We start from the raw sequence: 24,658 nt of genomic DNA, 5'->3' as shown, positions 1-24,658 counted from the left end.
CTTTACTTCATGTTTAACAATAACAGATCTTGCAGTTATAATCATGCTTTTATACAATTTTTCCCATGTATATATTTCACTACTTAATGATTTTGAGTAAGTACATAACAATCCATTTGAGGTTTATCCCAATACATATTTAGCAGTTGGACAAACTAGCATAAAACCTCAAGTTAAGGAATTTATACTCTAGGTCAGTATTTCTAAAAATATGTGATTTTTAGTTATTGAGACCATGCACTTAAAAAAAACTGGAAACATTTAAAGTCTGCTTAACAAACATGCTCTTTTACCAAATGATCATTTTCAATCAAAATCATTACGTTGGCAAAAAAAACAACACACACATAGCCTAAAGGGGTGAGGAAAGGACAAAACAAGCAATAGACAGAAAATCTGAAGTAGAGAAGTTGACTCACAAAAAATGACTCACAAGCATTTCCTGGGTATTTTTTGTCCAAGAAAACTCCTATGACTAAAGTGGAAACTTGTTTGGCTACAATCCATCATTCTACTATTATGATTAATACCATGGTGCCAAATATTTGAGCATGTGGCATATGGACAAGAAAAACCTCCTATCCGTTGATTTAAATACTGAGGCATTTTGGCCCATATCTGTTTAGCTAATATGGAATAGGAATTGTCTAGTTGTATCTAGTTTCTTCTAACTTCTCGAGTTCTAGCTGTTGAAGAGTAGGAACTGAATGAATTTCAGAAGTCTACAATTTTAACTAACTAGTTACGTAGCAATATTGCAAAAAGTGAGGATAAAAGTTACTCTTTTGAAGGAATAAAGGCAGTAAGTTCTACAAATGCTGACATAAAATCAAGTCATTATTAACAAAGAAACAGAGTAAAGTTGATTTATATCATTTTAAGAATCTCAAAGAAATCCTGTAGCTCCTGTGAAAACTCAAATTAAAGATACAGGATAAAAAACTTCCATTTGGAAACATCTAAATTACAGATGTTTTACTCCTACTGGCAAACAATATAACAAGACAAAACAACCGTAAGACAAAATATAATTAGGGAAGTAAATTAAAACCAGAATGCACACACCAAATTATTACATACATTTCTCCCAAACTTAACCAATATGTTGAGCATCCACATGTGAAATTCTACACTATTTAACTTCTTTCTTTTTTTAAGTAGGCTTCATGCCCAACATGGGGCTTGAACTCACAACCCTTGAGATCAAGAGTCAAATGCTCTACTGACTGAGTCAGCCAGGCACCCCAATTTCATATACACTTACATAAAATACAAATAACTTCCTCATTCCTACCAAAAATAAAAAGTTATATAGGAGAAGGAACAAACCTAATAAATAATTTTGTTATTTTTTTTAACCTAATATTACACTAGTCCCTCAGAACTCTGAAAAACTAAAAAAAGTCTCAGCTGACATCCCTCTAAGCCCCAAGCCTCCATTTCCCATTATTTTCTAAATTATAACCCATTTTGTCTTTAAAGCAATTTTATTTTCCTAACATTTTCATCATATGATTCTCCTACTTAATCAATAACCAACAACAATTCTTTACTATATACTGCTAAAATTAGGGGTGGCTCTTTTGGGCAGGGCAAGGGGGAAAGACAGTAGTAAGGAATTGAGTTCAGAAATATCTGCCCTAGGGGCGCCTCGGAGGCTTAGTTGGTTGGGCATCCGACTTTGGCTCAGGTCACGATCTCACAGTTCGTGGGTTCAAGTCCTGCGTCAGGCTCTGTGCTGACAGCTCAGAGCCTGGAATCTACTTCAGATTCTGCGTCTCCCTCTTAATCTGCCCTTCCCCTGCTTATGCTCTGTTGCTCTCTCTCTTAAGAATAAATAAACATTTAAAAAAAAAATCTGCCTTAGAGAAATATCTACCAACACTCAGTCGGTTGAGCATCTGACTCTTGTGTTCACGTCATCATCATGTGGTTTTTGAGACTGAGCCTTGCATTGGGCTCAGTGTGGAACACAGAGCCTGCTTGGGATTCTCTCTCTCTCCCTCTCTCGAAATAAATAAATAAAATTTAAAAAAAAAAGAAGAATATTAAAAAATAAAACAAAATATGGGGCACTTGGGTCCCTCTGTCGGTTAAGTGTCCAACTCTTGATCTTGGCTCAGGTCATAATCTCATGCTCCCAGGGATCAAGCCTCAAGTCAGGCTCTGCTCTAACAGCATGGAGCCTGCTTGGGATTATCTCTCCCCCTCTCTCTGCCCATCCTGAGTGCATACTCTCTCTCTCTCTCAAAATAAGTAAACATTAAAAAAAAAAAAAAAGATAAAATAAAATATTAGACATCAATCGAAAGGGCCAGGATTATCCTTCAAATTTACAGATTAACACCCCAGTTTTGAGAAACAAGAAAAAGGGAATTTGAGAGTGTGGCATGAAGATAGTTGGGTCCCCATAAGCAGATGGCTAGCAGAAAGACAGATGAGAGAGGAAGGACTCTAAGACAAAGACTAGCTTATGGACCTTAAGAGAAAAGGGTAGGACACTGAAAATCTCTGGGTAAATATAGCCTTTTATAATGTCCAGTTCTCTTTCCTGCCCCCTCACCATCATGTTCATCTCATTTTACTTTTATAAGCTTTCATTCACTCTACTATTATGTGCCAATCATCAAGCTAATATCAGCACTACAAAGATAATGAAAAAGAGTATTCCTTTTCATGAAGAAATTATACTGTGAGAAGAGGAAAGCAACAAGTAACCAATATACACTAAAAATACTATAACAGCATTGTATACCAAGTACTATAAGGTCACAGAAGAATGAACTACCTCTGACTACGGAGTTCAAAAGGTGTGTCTTGAAATATAATAGAAGTTTGCCAGAGAGATAAGGGCAGAAAGGGCATTCCAGGTAAGACTGTAGAATATGGTAAAGGATATAGATTAGAGCCAAACAAAGAAGGGTATATTATACTAAATTTGAGATGTCATTCTGTAGGCCACAGGGAATTAAATAAATTTTGCAGTAGGCAAGTGACCTCAGAAAGAACTCTGCACTCCACATTACATTCATATGATGGTTTCTTTTTTTTTTTTTTACACGTTATAGCAAACTCTCTTAGTGCTCATTCACTTCATATTTCTTATGTGTCTTATCTAAATGATGGATTTCTTTTTTTTTAATGTTTATTTTTTTTTTTATTAAAAAAATTTTTTTTCAACGTTTATTTATTTTTGGGACAGAGAGAGACAGAGCATGAACGGAGGAGGGGCAGAGAGAGAGGGAGACACAGAATCGGAAACAGGCTCCAGGCTCTGAGCCATCAGTCCAGAGCCCGACGCGGGGCTCGAACTCCCGGACCGCGAGATCGTGACCTAGCTGAAGTCGGACGCTTAACCGACTGCGCCACCCAGGCACCCCAATGTTTAATTATTTTTGAGAGAGAAACAGAGCAAGAGCAGGGGAGGGGCAGAAAAAGAGGGAGACACAGCAACTGAAGGAGGCTCCAAGCTGTCAGCACAGAGTATGACATGGGCCTCAAAACCATGAACTGGGAGATCATAATCTGAGCCAGAGTCGGACGCTCAAACAACTGAGCCCCACCAGGTGCCCCTAAATGATGAATTTCTTGACAGCAAGAACCACCTATGTCTTAAATGAAGACTCTTAATAATACTTATTGAATAAGAAAAGGCTGGGATATTTGATAGCATAAATCAAAATGCTAAGTTGAGTATCACTGTTTTCTAAGTGTTTTGTCTGTATGTCTTGTTTTGTTTTGCTTTTTTTTTAAAAGTTTATTTATTTATTTTGAGAGAGAGAGAGAGAGAGAGAGAGAGAGAGGGAGGGAGGGAGAGAAACAGTAAGCGGGGGAGGGGCAGAGAATCCCAAGCAGCCTCCATTGCCAGCATGAAGCCCAACACGAGCTTGAACTCTCAAACTGTGAGATCATGACCTAAGCCAAAACCAAGAGTCAGACACTTAACCAAATGAGCCACCCAGGCGCCTATTTTGTTTTTTAAAACCTCCTTCATGGTGTATACCATGTCATAAGTTCCATTTATCTTCCCTTTTTGCCTAAACCACAAGCATACATATACGTATATACACATACACACATACATTTGGGGGAGGTTGAGAGAAGCAGCTTACTAAAAGCATATTGATAAATGTTTCTATATCATTATGTACTTGTTCCTACATAAAAGGAAGGAAAGTCAGGAGTTGAGGACCAGAACAGAAAGCATGAAACATGACAACCGCTATTTCTACCCACTACTGCTACCATCCCATCATTTTAAAGGGATAAATAAGGTGGGCACGTAAAGGGGAGAAAAAAAGAAAGCACAGATATGTTAACCAACAGCAATGGAAAAGATATGCTTAGTCTGATTTCAAGAGCATGTAAAAAGGAGCTGGACCTTCTCTATTATCACAGAGAAAACATGTGAGCTTATGCTATAATGAGAAAATTTCAAGGCTATTTGTAGATTTTTCCCAACATCACAGCTCTGAAGTACAATTTCTTTTTCAAAACAAATTACCATGTGTGCTTGGTCAAACTGTTAAACATTATTATTGTTATTCAATGTGAAAGATAAACATAATTACTAAAGCAAACAAATATCAACAGCAAAATAATCTCCATGACTTCACGATTCTTACCTGTTCACTCTCCTAGGACACTTGTCTGGTTTAATATCTACCTCATAGAGGTAGACATCAATCTTTGGGATTTCAACTTGAAAACAGTTAGCCAGCAATTTAATGGGTTTGCCCATGGTGCCATAGCCAGGTCTTCTGGGCACCATGAGTAGGGGCTGGGCCCCAACGGGTCCTGCCAAAGAGAGGGTAAAAAAAAGAGTAACACGGTTATAAGCTGCATTTGATAATCTTGTCAATCAGAGTATATGAGAATTTTTAGTACAGCTGATAATGGATGAAGCCTAGTGCTAAAAGATGCTATCATTTCTAACACTTCAACTTTTTTCTCGCCAACTTACTCTCCTCATTTAAACATACAAACAAAAAAATGGTACCTGTGAAAACTTGTTTTCAAAGGGGTAGAAAGAAGGGGAGAGCAATCACACAAACCCAGACGAGCATGGGCAAACACAAATCAGACCCGAAGAGTGTGAGACCAACAACAAAGTACTAAACTTAAAGTACGACATAATAAGGACAAGAACAAATGAACAAAATACCATAAAAGATAAACACTGATATTTTTTTATTTTAGAAAGAAAGAGCAAGTGGAGGAGTGAGGCAGAGGTGGGGGGAGGGGGGAGAGAGGGAAAGGAGGATGGAGAGAGAAAGAAAATCTTAAGCAGGCTCCACACTCAGTGCACAACCCGATGCAGGGCTCAATTCCAAGACCCTGGGATCATGATTTGAGGCAAAATCAAGAGCTGGATACTCAACCAACTGAGCCACCCAGGTGCCCCCAGGAAACACTGATTTTTAAAAGAGGAGGAAAAAGGCTTAAGTGACCAATTTAAGTGAAAAAAAAATATCACTACAGATATTAAAGATACAACATTATGTCAATAAATTTTCAAGTTTGGTGAAATAGGCAAATTACTAGTGAAATATAGGTTACTGACATACCAAAGTATATAAAATTTGAAGTCTTCCGTTGCTATAACTATAAAATGGAAAACAATATTGTGGCTCCTCAAAACATTAAAAATAGAATTACTGTATGATCCAGCAACTCTAGGGTATACACCCAGAAGAATTCAGAGTATTGAAATGATAACTGTATACATTATTTTTTAATGCTTATTATTTTTGAGAGAGACAGAGACAGAGAGCAAGCAGGGAAGGGTCAGAGAGAGGGAGACACAGAATCAGAAGTAGGCTCCAGGCTCTGTCAGCACAGAGCCCGACGTGGGGCTCCAACCCAAAGACTGTGAGATCATGACCTGAGCTGAGTTAGTCACTCAACCGAATGAGCCACCCAGGCACCCCAATAACTGTACACCTTTGTTCATAGCACCATTATTCACAACATCAAAAAGGAAGAAGCAACCTAAGGGTCTACTGATGGATGAATGGATAAACAAAATGTGGTACATACATATAATGGAACATTAACCTTATAAAAAGGAAATTCTGACACACTACAACATAGATGAACCTTGTGGATGTTATGCTACATGAAATAAACCAATCACAAAAGGACACTGTATGATGCCACTTATTTAATATCTACTGTGGCCAAATTCAGAGACAAAAAATACAAGGGTGGTTGCCAGGGGCTGGGGTAAAGGGAGGGTAGGGAATTGTTGCTTGGTGAGTATAGCTGCAATTCTGCAAGATGAAAAGAGTTCTGGAGATTTGTTGCACACAATGTGAATATACTTAAATAGTACTGACCTGTATGCTAAAAAGTTGCTAAGATGGTAAATTTAATGTTACGTATACTTTATCAAAGTTTAAAAAACGCGTTAAGTGGTATCTAGCATTAAGATTTTAAAGCTCAAAATGCTGTAACTTTGTTAAATGAAATTCAAACAATAAATTCAGTTAATTAATAACTGTTACCTGAATGAACTTACATTTAAAGTATCTGAAAAGTCCTGTAATTATTTGAAAAAACGAAATCCACAATTAAAAATAATTCCAGAGGGCACCTGGTTGGCTCAGTTGGTACAGCATGCAACATCTGATCTCAGGGGCGTGAGTTTGAGCCCCACAATGGATGTAGAGATTACTTAAAAATAAAATCTTTAAAAAATATATATATTTCCACACATACAGATGGTTTCCAAATCCAGATGGTTCCACTAGAGAATTACAGCAAAAATTAAAGGAAAAAATAATACGGACCTTATACAAACTCTTTCAAAGATCAGGAAAAAAGTAAATATTTCCCAATTCAACTTATGATCCCAGAAAAACCCTGATAGTAAAACCTTACAAGAACATTATGAAAAATAAATAAAATCACAGAACAGTATCATTCATGAATATACATGCAAAAGGATAATGCTTCACACAAAAATCAAGTTTATATCAGGAATTAAAAGTTGGGTTAATTAACTTTTTTTCATTGGATGAAAGTACATTGAAGTGCTGCCTATATCAGGTTTTTTTGGGTTTGTTTTTTTTTTTTTTTTTTGTTTTTTTTTTTTTTGGTAAAACCTCTTATGAGGATATTACTGTTCCTGTCATCCTAGATAATACTGATAACATCATAGCTAACACTGAGTAATTCTAGACCAGGTCTTAGTTGTGGTTCTGCCATTTATCTAACCACTTGATCTTTGTCAAATATTAGTAGCCCTGAAACTTCTATTTTCTGATCTATAAAATGAGAATAATACCTGATCTGCCTCTTTTTTTTGAATCTTGTCAAGATTAAATTAGAAAACATACAATAGCAGGGCACCTGGCTGGCTCAGTCAGTAGAGCACGCAACTTTTGATCTCAGGGTTGATTTGAACCCTACATTGGGTGTGGAGATTACTTAAAAATAAGATATTAAAAAGAAAAGAAAAGCGCCAAAAGAAACGAAAGAAAGAAAGAAAAGAGACAAAAGAAACAAAGAAAGAATGGAAGGAAGAAAGATGGATGGATGGGAGGGCCTAGGTGGCTAAGTCAGTTGAGCGTCTGACTCTTGATTTCAGCTCAGGTCATGACACCGAGCAATGTCAGACTCTGCACTGAGCATGGAGCCTGCTTAAGATTCTTTCTCTGCCCCTCTCCCCCACTTGCATGCTCTTTCTCTAAAATAAAAATTAATTTTACAAATAATAAATATAAATATATAAATTTATATGGTTTCTTTGATTACTACCCATCCTTTACAACACCAGTAGTCTCCCTTCTTGAGGTTTCAAATTTGTCGTTATTCTAATGTTGTCATTAAGTAACGTTACACAAAAAGGCATGGGGAGGGCAGATTTCCCAAGCCTTTGCACATTTAAAGAATGTCTGTTACCTTCATATACAAACAACCTAAATTGAACCTATATATTTAACAATTTGATCTTCAAATTTCCATCTAAATTTTCATCTAAAATTTGCTATTATGGATTTCTTTTTCTGTATGCGTTCTTTATATCTGAGACTTGAAAATCCATAAATATGTCCTCATGCGGTTCTCTTTCTGTTAGGTTTGCTTGGAACATAATATATGTTCAGTTTTCAGGAGATCAGTATTGCAGAAGGGTTTCTTCTGTTATTTTATTCATTTTTTATTTTTGTCTTTTTCAAACACCTCTAAAATTTGCCTTCAGTAGCCTGCACGCATGGATTCTACAGCCAACCCAGTTGTAGTAACAGGCTGTAGTAACAGCCCTGTAAATACAGTTGTTTATAAATATTTGCTTTATAATTTGCAACCAATAGCTCAATATCTGAAGTCTATGATTTTGTTTTCATTATTGTCTTTCTTGCTCATGGTATCTTGTTAGCAGGTACATCTAGATGGGCCTTGTACTCGAAAAGTAGTTTGCACAAATAATTTGAGAACTAGGATAAAAATATATTCCTCAAGAAAAGGTCTGCATTTGTTTCTGTCAGGTACCTGGGAATACTACCTGTCCAGTACAACTTAAAATAAATTCAAGATTACAATTTAGGCTTCCAGTAAGGGTTGTCCACTTCAAGATTATTCTCACCCTGAGCATAGTATTCGAGGGTCTCAGCTTATGGCACAGAAGTCTCCTGTATACTCTCATATGCAGACTCTGGACTTTAATTTCTGTTCACTCCACACCTTCAAGGCATCAAAACTTAATGTTTCCAAAACCAGCAAATGCCCTCAGGGAAAAAGTGGCTTTTAAGGTCATTACTTTTCTAGGTTTCCATTTCTCTTCCATTTTGGCCCGGTAATTACAGGCATACACCACAGAACTGAATTTTTTTCCTATGAAATACCTCTTCGTTTTTATTTTTATTTATTTTTAAACATTTATTTTGAGAGCGAGCACGTGCATGCAAGTGGGGGAGGGACAGAGAGCGGGACAGTGAGAATTCCAAGGAGGCTCCATGCTGTCAGCACAGAGCCTGACGTGGAACTGGATCATACTAACTAGGAGATCATAACCAGAGACAAAATGAAAAGTTGGAAGCTTAACTGACTGAGACACCCAGGAGCCCTAAACTTTTTAGAATATGCTTAAACATCTTCTGATATAATTTTTTCAAATTATTTTTATACAGCAAACGTTTACACTAAGTCCCCCAAACTCAATACAGCCTTTTTTTAAAAAACATTTTTTTTTACATTTATTCATTTTTGAGAGACAGAGAGAGAGAGCACAAGTGGGGGAGGGGCAGAGAGAGAGGGAGACAACAGAATCCAAAGCAGGCTCCAGGCTCTGAGCTGTCAGCACAGAGCCCAATACGGGGCTGAACTCACAAACCACGAGATCATGATGCACAACCAACTGAGCCACCCAGATGCCCCAAAACAGCCTTTTTTTTAAAAGCAAGACAATGTGTAAAGAAGTTTCAAATTACACTACAATGCAATTGGTAGAATACCAGACATCACACATACAAGATTTAAAAAAAATTTTTTTTTAATGTTTGTTTCTTTTTGAGAGAGACAGAGAGACGGTGTTTGCAGGAGAGACGGTGTTTGCAGGCAGAGAGAGAGGGAGACACAGAATCTGAAGCAGTCTCCAGGTTCTGAGCTGTCAGCATAAAGCCGGACGTGGGGCTTGAACTCACAAAAGGCAAGATCATGACCTGTCTGGAGTCGACAATTAACCCATGGAGCCACCCAGGTACCCCCAGGATTTTTTTTAAGTAATCTCTACACCCAATGTGGGGCTTGAACCCACACCCCAAGATGGAGAGTCGCACACCCAACCAACTAAGTCAGGGGCTCTACACAAGTTTTTTAAAGCCTGCTAAGTACCTACGAAGGGAATGCATTGCTGGTGCTTAAAAAAAAAAAAGAAAAAGTCATGAAGCCTTGTGGTAACCACAAAGCAAAACCCTACAGTAGATACACAGAAGATAAAAAGAAAGGAATCTAAGCACCCATTAAAGAAAATCATCAAAGCACAAAGGACAAGAGCAGAGAAGAAAGGAAGGGAAGAACTACAAAACAGCCTGAAAACAATTAGCAAAAGAGCAATTAAGTACATACCTATCAATAATTACTTTGACTGTAAATGGACTAAGACAGCGAGTGGAGGCTGAATGGATAAAAAAAAAAAAAAAAGACCCATCTACATGCTGCCTACCAGAGACTCACTTCAGATGTGAGGACACACAAAGATTTTAAGTGAAAGGTTGAAAAAATATATTCCATGCAAATGAAAATTTAAAAAATCACCTCCAAGACTGATGTCAAGTTTACTACCTATGTATTCTTCTAGGAGTTTTATGGTTTCAGATCTTACGTTCAAGTCTTTAATCCATTTTGAATTAATTTTTGTGTATGCCATAAGATAGGGATACAATTTCAGGGTGCCTGGGTGGCTCAGTTGGTTAAGCATCTGACTTTGGCTCAGGTCATGTTCTCAAGGTTCGTGGTTCGAACCCCACATTGGGCTCTGTGCTGACAGCTCAGAACCTGGAGTCTGTTTCGTATTCTGTGTCTCCCTCTCTCTCTGGCCCACCCCTGCTCATGCTCTGTCCACTCTCTCTCTCAAAAATATACATTAAAAAAAAAAAAAAAAGATAGGGATACAAATTCATTCTTTTGTATGTGGCTGTCCAGTTTTCTCAATATTATTTATTGAAGAGACAGACTGTCCTTTCCCCATGGCATGTTCTTGGTTCCTTTGTCGAATATTGACCATATATGTGTGGGTTTATTCCAGAATTCTCTATTCTATTCCATTGACTTATGGATCTCTTTTTGTGCCAATATCATACTGTTTTGATTACTACAGCTTTGTAATATAATGTGAAATCAGGGAACATGATGCATCCAATTTTGTTCGTTCTCAAGACTGCTTTGGCTATTTGTGGTCTTTTGTGGTTTGTGGTTTGATACAAATTTTAGGATTGTTTGCTCTACTTCTGTGGAAAATGCCATTGGAATTTTGATAGGCATTGCACTGAACCTGTAGACTGCTTTAGGTAGTATGGGCATTTTTACAATGTTAATTTTTCCAATCCAAGAGCATTTTCCATTTATTTGTGTTTTCTTCGATTTCTTTTATCAATGTTTTACAATTTTCAGCATACGGGTCTTTCATCTCCTTGGTTAAATTTAGTCCTAAGTATTCTATTCTTTTTGATTTAATTGTAGATGATATTGCTTCCTTAATTTCTTTCTGGTAAATCCTTATTTAGCATGATCTCGTGGTACGTGAATTTGAGCCCTGCATAGGGCTCTCTGCTGTCAGAATGGAGCCTACTTGGGATTCTCTGTCCCCCTCTCTCCACTCCTCCCCCGCTCGTTCTCTCTCTCTCTCTCTCTCTCAAAAATAAATGCTTTAAAAAATGAGATAAAACTATACATTCTAGATGTGCTTGGCACTAAGTCATAAAAAAAACTATAGCTTTCAACAAATATTAAGAGGCATGTACCACATGTCACACAATATACTAAGTGCACCATCCTGTATTAAGCACCTACTATTTGGGGGAGGGGGGAGTACAGAGGGAAACAGGTATATAGAAATTTTGCCCCTTCATATCAATTTCAGAAGTAGACTTACAAAATCAAAGGGTAGGAAGAGACCTGTTTTTCTGACTCTTGATATTTACTGCCAAACTGTCATGGGAACACATCATTATCCCCAGCTCTCTCTCTCTCTTACCCTCTCTAGAATTAGGCATTACATTTTCAAAATACCTTTTATGTGTTAAAAATGTTTTTTCTGCTATTTTATTTACATGTGGTTACTATCAAGATTGGCTTAAAAATAGTATTTTGCTGTTCTATATCCCCAATTCTCATTAATCTCACTGCTCCTATAGATAATTCCTTTTCTTTTTAAATTTTTTTTAATGTTTATTTTTGTGAGAGACAGAGAGAGAGAGAGAGAGAGAGAGAGAGAGAGAGAGAGAGAGAACAAGTGGAGGAGGGGCAGAGAGGGAGACACAGAATCTGAAGCAGGCTCCAAACTGCTGTCAGCACAGAGCCCAACACAGGGCTTGACCCCACCAACCATGAGATCATGACCTGAGCAGAAGTTGGATGCTTAACCCACTGAGCCACACAGGTGGCCCAGATAATTCCTTTTTAATTTTTTTTAAAGTAGGCTCTATGCCCACCATGGGGCTTCAACTCACGACCCTGAAATAAAAACACATGCTCTACTGACTGAGCCAGGCGGGTACCCCCGACCCAGATAATCTTTAAAAAAAATCAGAAACAGAAGTGCCTGTGTGGCTCAGTCAGTTAAGCATCCAACTTCGGCTTGAGACATCTCACAGTTTGTGAGTTCAAGCCCTATATCAGGCTCTGTGCAGACAGCTTGGAGCCTGGAGACTGCTTTGGATTCTGTGTCTTCCTCGCTCTCTCTCTCTGCCCCTCCCTGTGCATGCTGCCTCTTTCTCTCTAAAATAAATAAACATTAAACATTTTTTTAAAAATAAAAAACAAAGCAGTGCCTGGCTGGCTCAGTCAGAGGAGCACATGATTCTTGATGTCAGGGTTGTGAGTTTGAGCCCCATGCTGGGCGTAGAGATTACTTAAATAAATAAAACTTTATAATCAAAAACATAAAAAGTCATATCTACTTTAGGTATTTATTGAACGTTATGTTCAAATTATTTTTTAATGTTTTTGAGGAACAGAAAGACGGAGTGTGAGCGGGGGATGGAGCAGAGAGGAAGACACACAATATGAAGCAGGCTCCAGGCTCTGAGCTGTCAGCACAGAGCCCGACACAGGGCTTGAACCCAAGATCATGACCTGAGCTGAAACCAGACACTTAACTGACTGAGCCACCCAGGCACCCCATATTCAAGTTTTTATAGATACACAGATTAAATAATAAGTCAGTTATCTGCTTTAACTAGTTCCTAATATATTGTGGGGGGGATATTCCACCTTAATATTTAAAGTTAATATTAACAACAATAGCTAATCTGTGTTATTAATATTTGAAATGCATTGTGATTTCTCATAATATAATTTTGAGGCAAGTACTATATTATGAAGAAACTGAAGCACAGGGAGGTTGAAAAACATATTCACACTTATAAAGTGATAAAGTCAGGATTTGTAAATAGTCTGATTTAGAGACTGCATTTTTAATCATTACACTACACTACAAACTAACATCTGGTGAAAGTCTATCATTCATCGACTCATTAATTTGCTCAACAAATATTTATTGCCTCCAACTATCAAGCATTGTTCAGGCTCAGGTGAACAATAATTTTCATAATATTAATAAAGACCTGGTCTTCATGAAGCTTTTATGGGAGGGTTGGGGGGAGCAGATTACACTGCATTTCTTTTTTGCAAATCAGGTAGTAGTAAGTGCTACAAAGAAAAATAAAATATGTTAAGGGGATAGAAGGAGGGGTTGAAAGCAAATAGGTAGTTAACCATTTTAGACAGGTTTGTCAAAGGGCTCTTTGAAAGGGTGACAAGTAATCAGAAAACAGAGGAAGTGAGAAAACAAGTCATGTTTTCTCATGTCCATGGACATCTGGAAGAACATGTCAAGTTGAGGAAAAATCAAATATAAAGGAAAACGCAGAAGCTTGCTTGGTGAAGAACAGCAAAGAGACCACTATGCCTGGAGCACAGTGAGCAAGAAGAGAGTAAGAGAGGAGATCAGGGGCGCCTGGGTGGCACAGTCGGTTAAGCGTCCGACTTTGGCCGGGTCACGATCTCGCGGTCCGTGAGTTCGGGCCCCGTGTCGGGCTCCGGGCTGATGGCTCAGAGCCTGGAGCCTGTTTCCGATTCTGTGTCTCCCTCTCTCTCTGCCCCTCTCCCGTTCATGCTCTGTCTCTCTCTGTCCCAAAAATAAATAAATGTTGAAAAAAAAATTAAAAAAAAAAAAAAAGAGAGGAGGTCAGAGAGATAATGGGAGATCAGATCATACAGGATTTGTAAACCATCATGAGGTCTTTGGATTGTATCGTGAGACATGAGAAACCAACAAGGGTTCTGGTTCAAGAAGCATTATGATCTGACTTAATTTTTTTTTTTTTTAAATGATCGCTGAGGCTGCTTTATTAAAAACTGCCTGTAAAGGTACAAGCAGCGAGACCAGTTAGTAGGCTAGTTGACAAAGGATAATGTTGGCTAGGGCTGGGGAAGTAGCAGTTGGGGGAAAGATGCTGATGTGGAAAATACTTACAAGGTAGACCTGATGGGAACTGCTAATGGAGTAGGTGTGTGGTATGAGAGAAAAGAGCTCTCAAGGGTTTTGTTTTGTTTTTTGGTCTAAGCAACTGAATGAATGCAAATGTCATTTACTGAATTAGGAAAGAGTGATGGGAGCAAGTTTGGAGAGGAAATCAAAAGGATTTTTAGGACATGCTAAATTTGAGAGGTCTATACAACTAGATGTCTAACAGGCAGTTAGATGGGTATAAAGTTCAAGGAAGAGGTCCCGCTAGAGACATAAACGTGAGAGTCCTTAGCATATTAGCAGTATTTGAAACCACTGGATTAGTGATTACCCACTCTGTGGTGGGATAAGGAAGAACTCTAAACCCTGGGATACTCCCAATGTTTAGAGATTAGGGAAATGAAGAGGGCACAGCAAAGGAGACAGAAAAGTGATAACCAGTAAGGTTGAGGAGGACTTGGAGAAAGTGGGAAAAAGAGGATTTCAAAAAGGAAGCAACTTATAATCAAATAAAGCCAAATAAAACGAAGATTTGGGAATTGATTATTAGGTTTAGCAAACTCTCTTGACCTTGATAAGAGCAATTTCAACAGAGTGGTAGGGACAAAACCTTGACTGGAGTAACTTCAAAAGGAATGGCCCGAATATAATCAAGACTTTAGGTCCTAGTAGTTTACAGTAAATTCAAAGGAACATGTTAGGGGAGCCTGGGTGACTCGGATGGTTAAGTGACCAACTCTTGACTTTCGTTCAGGTCATGATCTTTAGGCTCATGAGATCAGGCCCTCTGTTGGGCTCCGTGCTGACAGGATAGCCTGTTTGTGATTCTCTCTCTCCCCCTCTCTCTCTCTGCCCCTACCCCACTGGCATGCTCAAACTCTCTCTCCTAAAATAAACAAACATGAAAAAAAATTAAAAATAACAAAGAAACATGTTAAATTACACCATGAAGATGGAACCAACAAAATCCAGACTGTGAGAAACTCTAAAAGGACAAACAATCCATAAACTGAATAGGGAAGAATTATAGAACACTTACAGATTAAAAGACACTTAAAAGACATACCAATCATGAATGGATAAAAAAGGTAGTATATATACAATGGAATATTACTCAGCCACATAAAAGAATGAAATCTTGTCACTTGCAACAACATAGATGAATCTAGAAGGTCTAATACTAAGTGAAAGAGAAACACAAATACCTTATGATTTCACACATATGTGGAATTGAAGAAACAAAACAAAAAAGAGACAAAAAACCAAACCTTAAAAATATGTTTTTTAGTTTTTTTAATTTCTTTTAAAGTTTATTTTGATAACCACAGGTGAAGTAACCGCTTGAGCTAAAGCCAACCCTTAATGTTTATTTTGAGAGAGTGATAGCATGTGCGTGTGAAGGGCAGAGAGAGATGGTGAGAGAGAGAATCCCAAGCAGGCTCCACACTCAGCACAGAGCCTGACGTCAGGCTCAATCTCACAACCATGAGATCATGACCTGAGCTGAAATCAAGAGTCGGATGCTTACCTGACTGAGCCACCCTGGCGTCCCAATGCTTTTTTTTTCTTTTTTTTAAATGTCTATTTTTGGTTCTTTAATGTCTATTTTTTGACAGAGAGAGAGGGAGAGAGAGACAGAGCGCAAGGGGAGTGGGGCAGAGAAAGAGGAAGACACAGAATCCAAAGCAGGCTCCAGGCTCTGAGCTGTTGGCATAGAGCCCAACATGGGGCTTGAACTTAGACCATGGGATCACAACGTGAGCTGAAGTTGGATGCTAAACTGACTAAGGCACCCAAATGCTCCTTTTTAATTTTTCAAAAGTTTATTTACTTTGAGAGAGAGAAAGAGAGAGAAAGAGCACAAATGGGGAAGGAGCAGAGAGAGAAAGGGAGAGAATCCCAAGCAGACTCTGCACCGTCAGTGCAGAGCCTGATATGGACCTTGAACTCATGAACCAATGATTAGATCATGACCTGAGCCAAAGTTGGACACCAAGTCGGAGGCTCAATCGACTGAACCACCCACGTGTCCCCACAACAGACTCTTAAATATAAATAAAGAGAACAAACTGGTGGTTACCAAAGGGGGGGAATGGGTGAAATAGGTGACAGGAATTAAGAGCATACTTATGAGTACTAACACACAGAATTGAATTACTATGTTGTACACATGAAATTCATATAACACTGTACATTAATTATACTGGTATTTTTAAAAGACATATCAATCACAATGTGTGAAATTTACTGGATCTGAATTCAAAAATGAAAAAATAAACCAAAGCAAACTAGAAACAAAAGTATAATATACGAGACAAGTAGAAATTGAACACTGACCAGATATTTGATATAAAGGAATATTATTATTTTGCAATGAGAATGGTACTATGGTTTAGACTCTGTATTTTTTATAAGCACTTAGCAGACATTTATGAATGAAATAGCATTATGACTAGAATATGCTTCAAAAAAGTACAAGGTCATGGGAAATAGGAAGGGACACAACTGGATGTGGATGAGGATTATTGGGTTTAAATGATGGGTACATAGTAGCTTATTATGTAATTCTGCCTATTTGTATGCACCCTTAATTCTCTATAATAAAAGGTCTTTAAAAGTAGGAAGAGAAGTACCATTTCCCTTGCATACTTTTTTACCACCCATTGTACAGACAAGGAAATTAAGGTTAAGGAAGATTAAATGCACTGCCCAAAGTCAGTTAATTCTTTTAAATAGACTTAGCCTGCCTCAATCACTATTAACACCCCACACCCGAGTGGTACATCTGTTACAATCACTGAATCTACAATGACACATCATTATCAAGTCAGTTAATTTGAGAGCCAGGATTTGTCTCCAAAACCCATGCTTTGTGCACTATATCACACACCCAAATTGTTTTCCATTATTTTGCTGGGTGTTATTTATACAAACTGGCAAAAGACCAAAATTGTTTCATGAATAAGCAATGTAACAAACTACTGTTATTATAAAATCAAATTTAAGTATCCAAAAAATATTTTAATGTAAATTAATGAAGAAACAATTCTGTCAACACAACAAATTATACTTCCAGTGAAGCACATTTATTTAACAAATACATATATTGCCTACTAGATTTGAAAATATATGGGGTGCCTGGGTGGCTCAGTCAGTTAAGCGTCCGACTTTGGCTCAGGTCATGATCTCACAGTTCTGGAGTTCAAGCCCCACATCAGGCTCTCTGTTGTCAGGATGGATCCCACTTTGGATCCTCTGTCCCCCTTTCTCTATGTTCTCCCCACTTGTGTGTGTGCTTTCAAAAATAAACATTTAAAAAAATAAATAAAATAATATTTTATTTTATAGTCAGGAAAACATTCGATTTTTGTTTTGGAAAAACAAACATATTGTGTTGGCCTCAAAATTTGACATAATAAAATGACTGTTTACTACATATACCCACAAGGCTAAGCAGTAAACATTAGCAAGAGATTTTAGTAACCTCCCACATACTAATTCTACCTATTCATTTGATGAACTTATACAAACAGTGCACTTATTACCATATTACATTTATTATATTCACTATAGCTTAATAATCACTTGTAGAAGATTCAGCCTGCTGAGGGTAAAATTTCTCAGATGGCAGTACTGGGGAACTATTTTTAAAAAGGCATTGTGCCCCCTGAAAACAAGGGAGAACATGGCCCAAGTAGGTCCTGCCCTATGGAAATGTATCGAGATTTATTTCAGAATTAAAGGCTGGGTAGCTTTTGAAAAACTTTTTGAGTACCCAAGCAAAAATTTTAGAAAATTTTTGGGGTGCCTGGGTGGCTCAGGTCATGATCTCATGGTTCGTGAGTTTGAGCCTCACATCAGGCCCTGTGCTGACAGCTCAGAGCCTGGAGCCTGGTTGGTTCTGTGTCTCCCTCTCACTCTGCCCCTACCGGGCCAGCACTCTGTCTCTTTCTCAAAAAAAAAAAAAAAAAAAAAAAAAAAAAAAAAAAATTACATAAAAAAGTTTTGAGTAATTTTAGAGTAATGCCATGTTTATGTTAAATATACAGATAGATCAAGTCCTAATTTAGAAGGCAGAACTTTCTTGTTCAAAAAGTAAAAAAAAAAAAAAAAAAAAAAGACTTCATTGCTAAGGTATTAACCCATTTTGCAATCTATTCTTTAACCTTCTTTTTTTTTTTTTTTAATTCTGAGACACAGTAATGAACTTCAGTTAAAATATCAAGTATTGGTAATGATTCAAAAATAGTATTATGTAAATCTACAATTGAGAATATTTTCTTGCAAAATTCCTTCCACAAATGAAAAATACAAAAATATCTCATGTTTATATTCTGTAGATACCTTCTCATTTCTCAAAAACTTGACAATTTAGAAATAATGTAGTTTTATAATGTAGAAAAAACTGGATGATACAAAACAAAGAATTCTTATAAGTTATTTCACTATTATTTCATAATAATGTATTTCCTAAAATAATTTTTTATTTTAACCAAATCACAAAAAGCTCACATTAAGAAAAAACACTGTTTAACATGGTTTTGCTAAATCTCAATAGTCTTTTTTTTTTTTTAAAGCAATGATTAGTCAAAGAAAGTTGTTAATATTAACACAGATAATGGCAGAAAACTACAGAAACTCCAAATACAGAAAGGCTGTTCATGTACCCTAACAGCATAACCATTATGGTTGAAAAACCACACAATATTCTTTCTCACATCTGTTTTGTTAATGAGCCAAGAATGGGGGTCTATTGGGTATCCTAGACAACTGAATTAGAAGTAGGAATGTCTGGTGAATACTGTTTATTCCAACAAATGAACACTAAATAGGTTTGGAAAGGATACTATTCTTAAGTTATATTTTTAGTTTTACTTTCCCAAAAAAAGAACTATCACTCGCCTTATTCCCTCATCTATTAAAAAAAAACAAAAACAAAAATCCCCTATAAATTACTTTAGATTCTAGTTTTAAGTATCATAAATGTTTTGTTAGATTAACAAAATATTTACTTACTTCATCTTTCAGATAGACCCTCAAGTATTTAAAGACTATAAAAATCAGTGTGAAAAAGATGCTTGTGATAGAAAGCAACATAGTATTCAACTAGAATAGTTTATGTCAGTTTAGCAAGAATTCTATTCTAAACTAGGGTTTTTCCATATACAACAGAGAACTCTTCCAGGAAATATCCCTTTACAGGGCCCCAGGCCTCTTTGCATGCTCTCAGGCCAGGCTTATAGAACCAAACAAATACAATGTTCCCACTGGAAAATATAAATTAATATGAATTAAATCTAAGTTGACAATTTAGTACATAATAGTCTCCAAAAGAGCAAAAGGGAGTAGCATCTTGAAATCATTTCATTCATTCTAGCCACTTTCCTCAATTACTTAATTCCTTATTTTTTATAAAAATAGATTTACTAGTTTGAAATCTGGCTTAGAAATTTAAAAAGTGATCAGGGTGATGGAATCACGGATAATTTTTAAAGGTCTTTATTATGTTAATCAAATTACATTTGAGAGTTACCTATATGTTCTTTTTCTCCTTTAAATCTTTGTTGAGAAGAACAAAATTGTTTCTTGCCTCCTTTTCTATATTCCCTCAGGGTGTTCTATCACTATCAGAGAAATTAAGTTCTAAAACAAATCAAAATAATCACGCATATTTTTGTAAGTCCCACTGCCAGTCAAGAGCAGCAAATACTAGGGAAAAAATTATCATGGCCACTCAAGAACAGCACAAGCTAAAATTTAAGTAGCAACCAAGTAGAAAAACCTTTTCTACCTCCAAAATTCATGTTCTCCAGACAGAGCAGCATTTTAACATTTTTTTTTTCCTTCAAGACAAAAATCTACAAGTGAGAAAACTTACATCCCAAAGTGATTTTAAAAAGATTATTTTAGTTACTAAACTGAGAACCTAATGGCATTATATATTTTAGTTAATTTGAATCTACAACTTTAATTCATTTCATTCAAATCTAGTTTCCATACATGCAACTTCTGTTCCTTTGGAACTTGTTCTTGAATGGTTTTTCTAGATTTTTATTATTAAAGAAATGTAGAGGCTTAAGACTACTATGCAGATCCAAACATGAATTTAAGAGTATAATTAAGATGGTCTAGTCACCCCTTGCATAAAACAACTACCAAACATGTCAAATCACTTTGCCTATCATTAATTTAAAGTAACAGTGTTTTTCTTCCATTGCAACTAAGTACATTTCCTTCTACCCTAAACAGTAGTCTGACTTTACCTAAAAATACAGACTAGAGTATTAATGTCCTAAAAATTGCTACTCATGAGAACTCGTATCTCAATGTACATTTCTGCTTCAATTCACACTTGATTTGGAATTAAAACATATGCTTTTAGGGGTGCTTGGCTGACTCAGCAGAGCACACGACTCTGGATCTCGGGGTTGTAAATTCAAGCCCCGCGTTGGGTACAGAGATTACTTTTTTAAAAAAACCTTTGTAAATAAAAACAAAACGTATACTTTTAGTCCAAATGTAACTAAACCATAAAAAACAGGGTTCCGACGGAAGTACCTCTAGGAAAAAATGCAAAACTACTGTTATAGCTAAAAACCCAACTGTGCCACCTTTTCGGGTTAAATCAAAGTTCACATAGTACTAAATCAGTACATTGTACAGGACACCCTTAAAAGTCGCTTTAAGTATTACATGCAAAAAGGAAGAACAAATATTAACTTTTAGTGAGAAACAATTATATAGTATTTGTATCCTAAGTCTTCCAATGTAAATTTTAAGTTTTCTATGTATCTACCTAACAACTAGCATTTAAAATATCCTGTCATAGGGGCGCCTGGGTGGCTCAGTAGGTTGAGCATCCGACTTCAGCTCAGGTCACGATCTCGCGGTCCGCGAGTTCGAGCCCCGCGTCGGGCTCTGGGCTGATGGCTCAGAGCCTGGAGCCTGCTTTGGATTCTGTGTCTCCCTCTCTCTCTGCCCCTCCCCCGTTCATGCTCTGTCTCTCTCTGTCTCAAAAATAAATAAATGTTAAAAAATAAATAAATAAATAAATAAATAATAAAAAAATAAAATATCCTGTCATAATTCCTAAGAATCTACACACACACACACAAAACTTTGAAAAAAATTGGTACAAAGATCCAACATTGACTCAACAGACTATCAGAGAGCACTTATGTCCAAAAAAAAATTGTTTAAGTAATCTCTACACCCAAAGTGGGTCTCAAACTCTCGACCCAGAGATCAAGAGTCACATGCTCTACTGACTGAGCCACCGAGGCTCACCTGTATTAAAAAATTTTAAACCAAAATACATACTTGTCTCTTTTTTTTTTTTCCTTTTAAAGATTTTAAAGTAATCTCCACACCCATGGTGGGGCTCTCCTTCACAACTCTGAGATCAAGAATCGCACACTCCACTGAACCAGCCAGGCACCCCTCTCTATACCTGCCCAATTCTGGATTTAAAACTTCGTTGCACATTTTGCCCAACTGTGCTTTCAATTTCACATGCAGCATAACCATTACAGGTAAGTCTCAGGAAGAATGAAAATTTTGTTTTTGATGATGACAACCTTGAGACAGACTATATTTTTTAACTTCATTATTACAGTTAATCATGTATAAACATCCCTGAAGAACAACCTTTTGAGTTTCAAGATATCTAAGATGAGACAGACATTATCTAACTCTACCTCCCCAGATGTGAAGACAATTTAACGGGTATAAATTCCGGCAATGACACACGCAAAAAGATGTAAAACTTATCTATAGCTCAAGAATTCATAGGAGCATTTACTGAATCCTACCTGGCTAGTTGGACCAGTCGGCTAGGTGGCTGGACTTCAGAAATATTTTCTAAGATACTGTCCACACCCTGAGCCATAATTTTGTATGAAAAACCCAAAGGGCAAAAGAAGTTTTAAAAAAAACTGAACTCTCTTTTAAAATATTAGGACAATCAATAAAGTGTTTAACTTTCACGTTTTGTTTTCCAGGCGTGACGAAAGGACAGTTATGTAAAAGTTATCTATAGCCCGAGATCATCATATTCACTAAACAGTACAGTAGAAAATTAAAAAATTAAAAAATTAAAAAGGCAGGACACAGTTTCAGAAACACACAAACCCATGATTAACAAATAAAAGCCTAAAACTCTTCACAATCTATCTACAAAGCTTCCCTTTTTAAGAAAATATGAAGATTACAGAAAAAGAACGCGAAAGAGAAATGGGAGAAACCGATTACAGAAAATTTCATACAGTGAAACTTGTAAGAAGCCCCTCTCCTCGTCCCACCTCTACAAATCCTAAGTGCTGTTTGCATCTACTGACAATTCTACTTCTTCACCTAATCATAACAAACCCTTTGTTATCATTATGTCACTGGTCTCCTTACATTTAAGTTTTTCTTATGTTCAAGCACTTCCCAAACTGGCAAAATGAGATGTGAACTTCAGGGACCTGCGGTCCCGTGAGTAACATGACGCCCCCTCCCACCCATAGTTTGAAAATTAACTTACAAATTTGTCACTGTCTGAATAAAGCACACTTTCAAATTTAACATATTAAGTATTACCCTTTGGAAAGCAAACGGTTATGTAACACCTACTTTATGCCTCCCAATTAATTACTTTAGAACCATAAAGAAAGCTTTTTCTTTTTTCAAGGTAAGTGCTGCCCATGTTGCAATTTTCCTTAGAGACTGCAGTTTTCCCAAGGAGAGAAAAGAATTTTTTTTTTTAATTCTAAATGGCCAAGAATATAATATCCGTTTTCCTAGGGAATGAGCAATGAGAAAAATATATTGTCAGCGATTTTAAGATCCACCTCCTCACGTAAGCTGTAATCTGGGCCGATATGACATTTCCGAAATCCTCAGTAACTACATACCATGCGGCCGCAAATATCAGAAGAGAAATCGGGGATGGATGAAATGCCATCTTGTATTTGACGCTGTAGTAATACCTATTTCAAACTTAACACTCCTCCGTTATCTCCGTGTAGCTTCACAACTACCTTAAGAGGTAAGAGAGCTGACCGCCCAGCGCCTCCGTGGGACACACAACCCGGTTAAAGGACGCGCACGCCGTTACACCTTCAATTGGAATAACAAAAAAAAGACGACAAACCCTTCCAGACTCCAAAAAAAAAAAAAAAAAAAAAGAGTAATACCGCCTGGAGATACCCAAACTTCAATCCTTTAAGCAGTGCCCCCTCCCCGCAGTTTCGCCTACTCAGTGGCCCCGGGGAACTGCGGCGGGGCTGCGGGGCTGCGGGGCTGCGGGGCTGCGGGGGAGGGGCCGCGCGGGGGGCGGGGGAGAGCCGCCGGGCCCGCGCACACTTCTCGCACCTGGGCAGGGGCGGAGGGAGCGACGATGCTCCGGGGACACCCCTACCCACCAGGCCGGCAGCTCGGACTCGCTCACCTGCGGAGCCGATTTCCATTCATGGAGCTGGGGGGAGTGCTTCGAGCGAGAAGGGCGCCCACCACTGGGGGCAAGGAGGCAGCGCAGGGGGCGACGAGGCGCGACAGGCACCCTCGTTCGGCCCCGAGGCGAGGTGGTGATGGCTTCTCCTCAGCTACCGCACTCCGAAAGCTCTCGTCAGGAAGAGCCGCCGTGGGGAGGCAGCGTGCGACTAGGCGAGAGGAAGGAGAGGCGTGAATCGAGGAGAGGAGAACCCCGTGCGGAACTTGCGTCGCCCGCGGCCGCTTACGCTCCCACTGCCCCTCCACGACTGCGGCGCCGCCGCCGACCTCCCCGGGGGCCGCCCCCGGAAGCCCGCTGGCGTCAGTTCCGCTGCCCGGACTCGCCCGACGTCCAAGCCTCGCCTCTCCGCCCCAAGCCGTGCGGGCGCGACGTCGGTGCGGGCGCGGCCGGCGCGGAGGAAGCGGGGGAGGCGTCAGGGAGCCGGCGCCGAGCCTGGGCGGGGCGTGGGGCACGCGCGACGGGCGGGCGGGCCCTCCCACGGTCTTCAGCGGTACCGTACCGGCCGGAGACAACTCGGAGGGGCTGGACTCCTAGCACCACCCTAGTGCTGGGCCGTGCCGGCCGAAGGCGACATCGCTGAGGGGGTAGCTTACCTGGGGAGGAGCCTACCTGGAGCGTGGCCGGTCTGAGGAGCAAAGCCCGGACCTGCAGCTGAGAGTGACTAGGGCAGAGCACGTCTAGGGCAGAGCCACCCTCCTTACGGAGCCCCTCCCGCCCCGCCCGGCCTGGGCGGCACCACGCGCCTCCTCCTCAGCAGGCGGTCAAGTGACCACCATAATTGATCACTCCAAGTCCGTGGGTTGCTTTGACGACCATTTTGGGGGGTAGGGGGAGGGGGTGCACTTTAGCTTGGGAAAAGAGGATGGAGAGGACATTACACAACGTATCGGATAATTTCCTTGTTTGAAACGCTTTAATAGCGTCTCATCACGCTGAGATCACGCTTTCCCGGTGCCAAAACGCACCGCGTAAAT

At 38.6% G+C, this 24,658-nt stretch overlaps 1 protein-coding gene across 4 annotated transcripts in view; it reads right to left on the bottom strand.

The window, feature by feature from the left end:
- Positions 1–23,758, bottom strand: part of AGO3 (argonaute RISC catalytic component 3) — a 120,919-nt gene extending 97,161 nt beyond the window's left edge. For 2 of the 4 annotated variants that reach the window (XM_003989853.6, XM_023258473.2), the window contains exons 1-2: positions 23,622–23,758; positions 4,626–4,797 (exon numbers count right to left, since the gene is read on the bottom strand). In XM_003989853.6, the coding sequence (XP_003989902.1) occupies positions 4,626–4,797; positions 23,622–23,640 (191 nt within the window). In that variant the 5' untranslated portion in view covers positions 23,641–23,758. Of the gene's footprint in view, positions 1–4,625; positions 4,798–23,621 lie in introns of those variants that run through there. The other 2 variants (XM_019836652.3, XM_045035540.1) reach the window with 2 other exon arrangements.
- Positions 23,759–24,658: the final 900 nt, after the last annotated feature.

The sequence above is a fragment of the Felis catus genome, chromosome C1 (assembly GCF_018350175.1).
Source record: "Felis catus isolate Fca126 chromosome C1, F.catus_Fca126_mat1.0, whole genome shotgun sequence".
NCBI classification, from domain to species: Eukaryota; Metazoa; Chordata; class Mammalia; order Carnivora; family Felidae; genus Felis; species Felis catus.
This window is presented reverse-complemented; position numbering and strand designations above follow the sequence as displayed.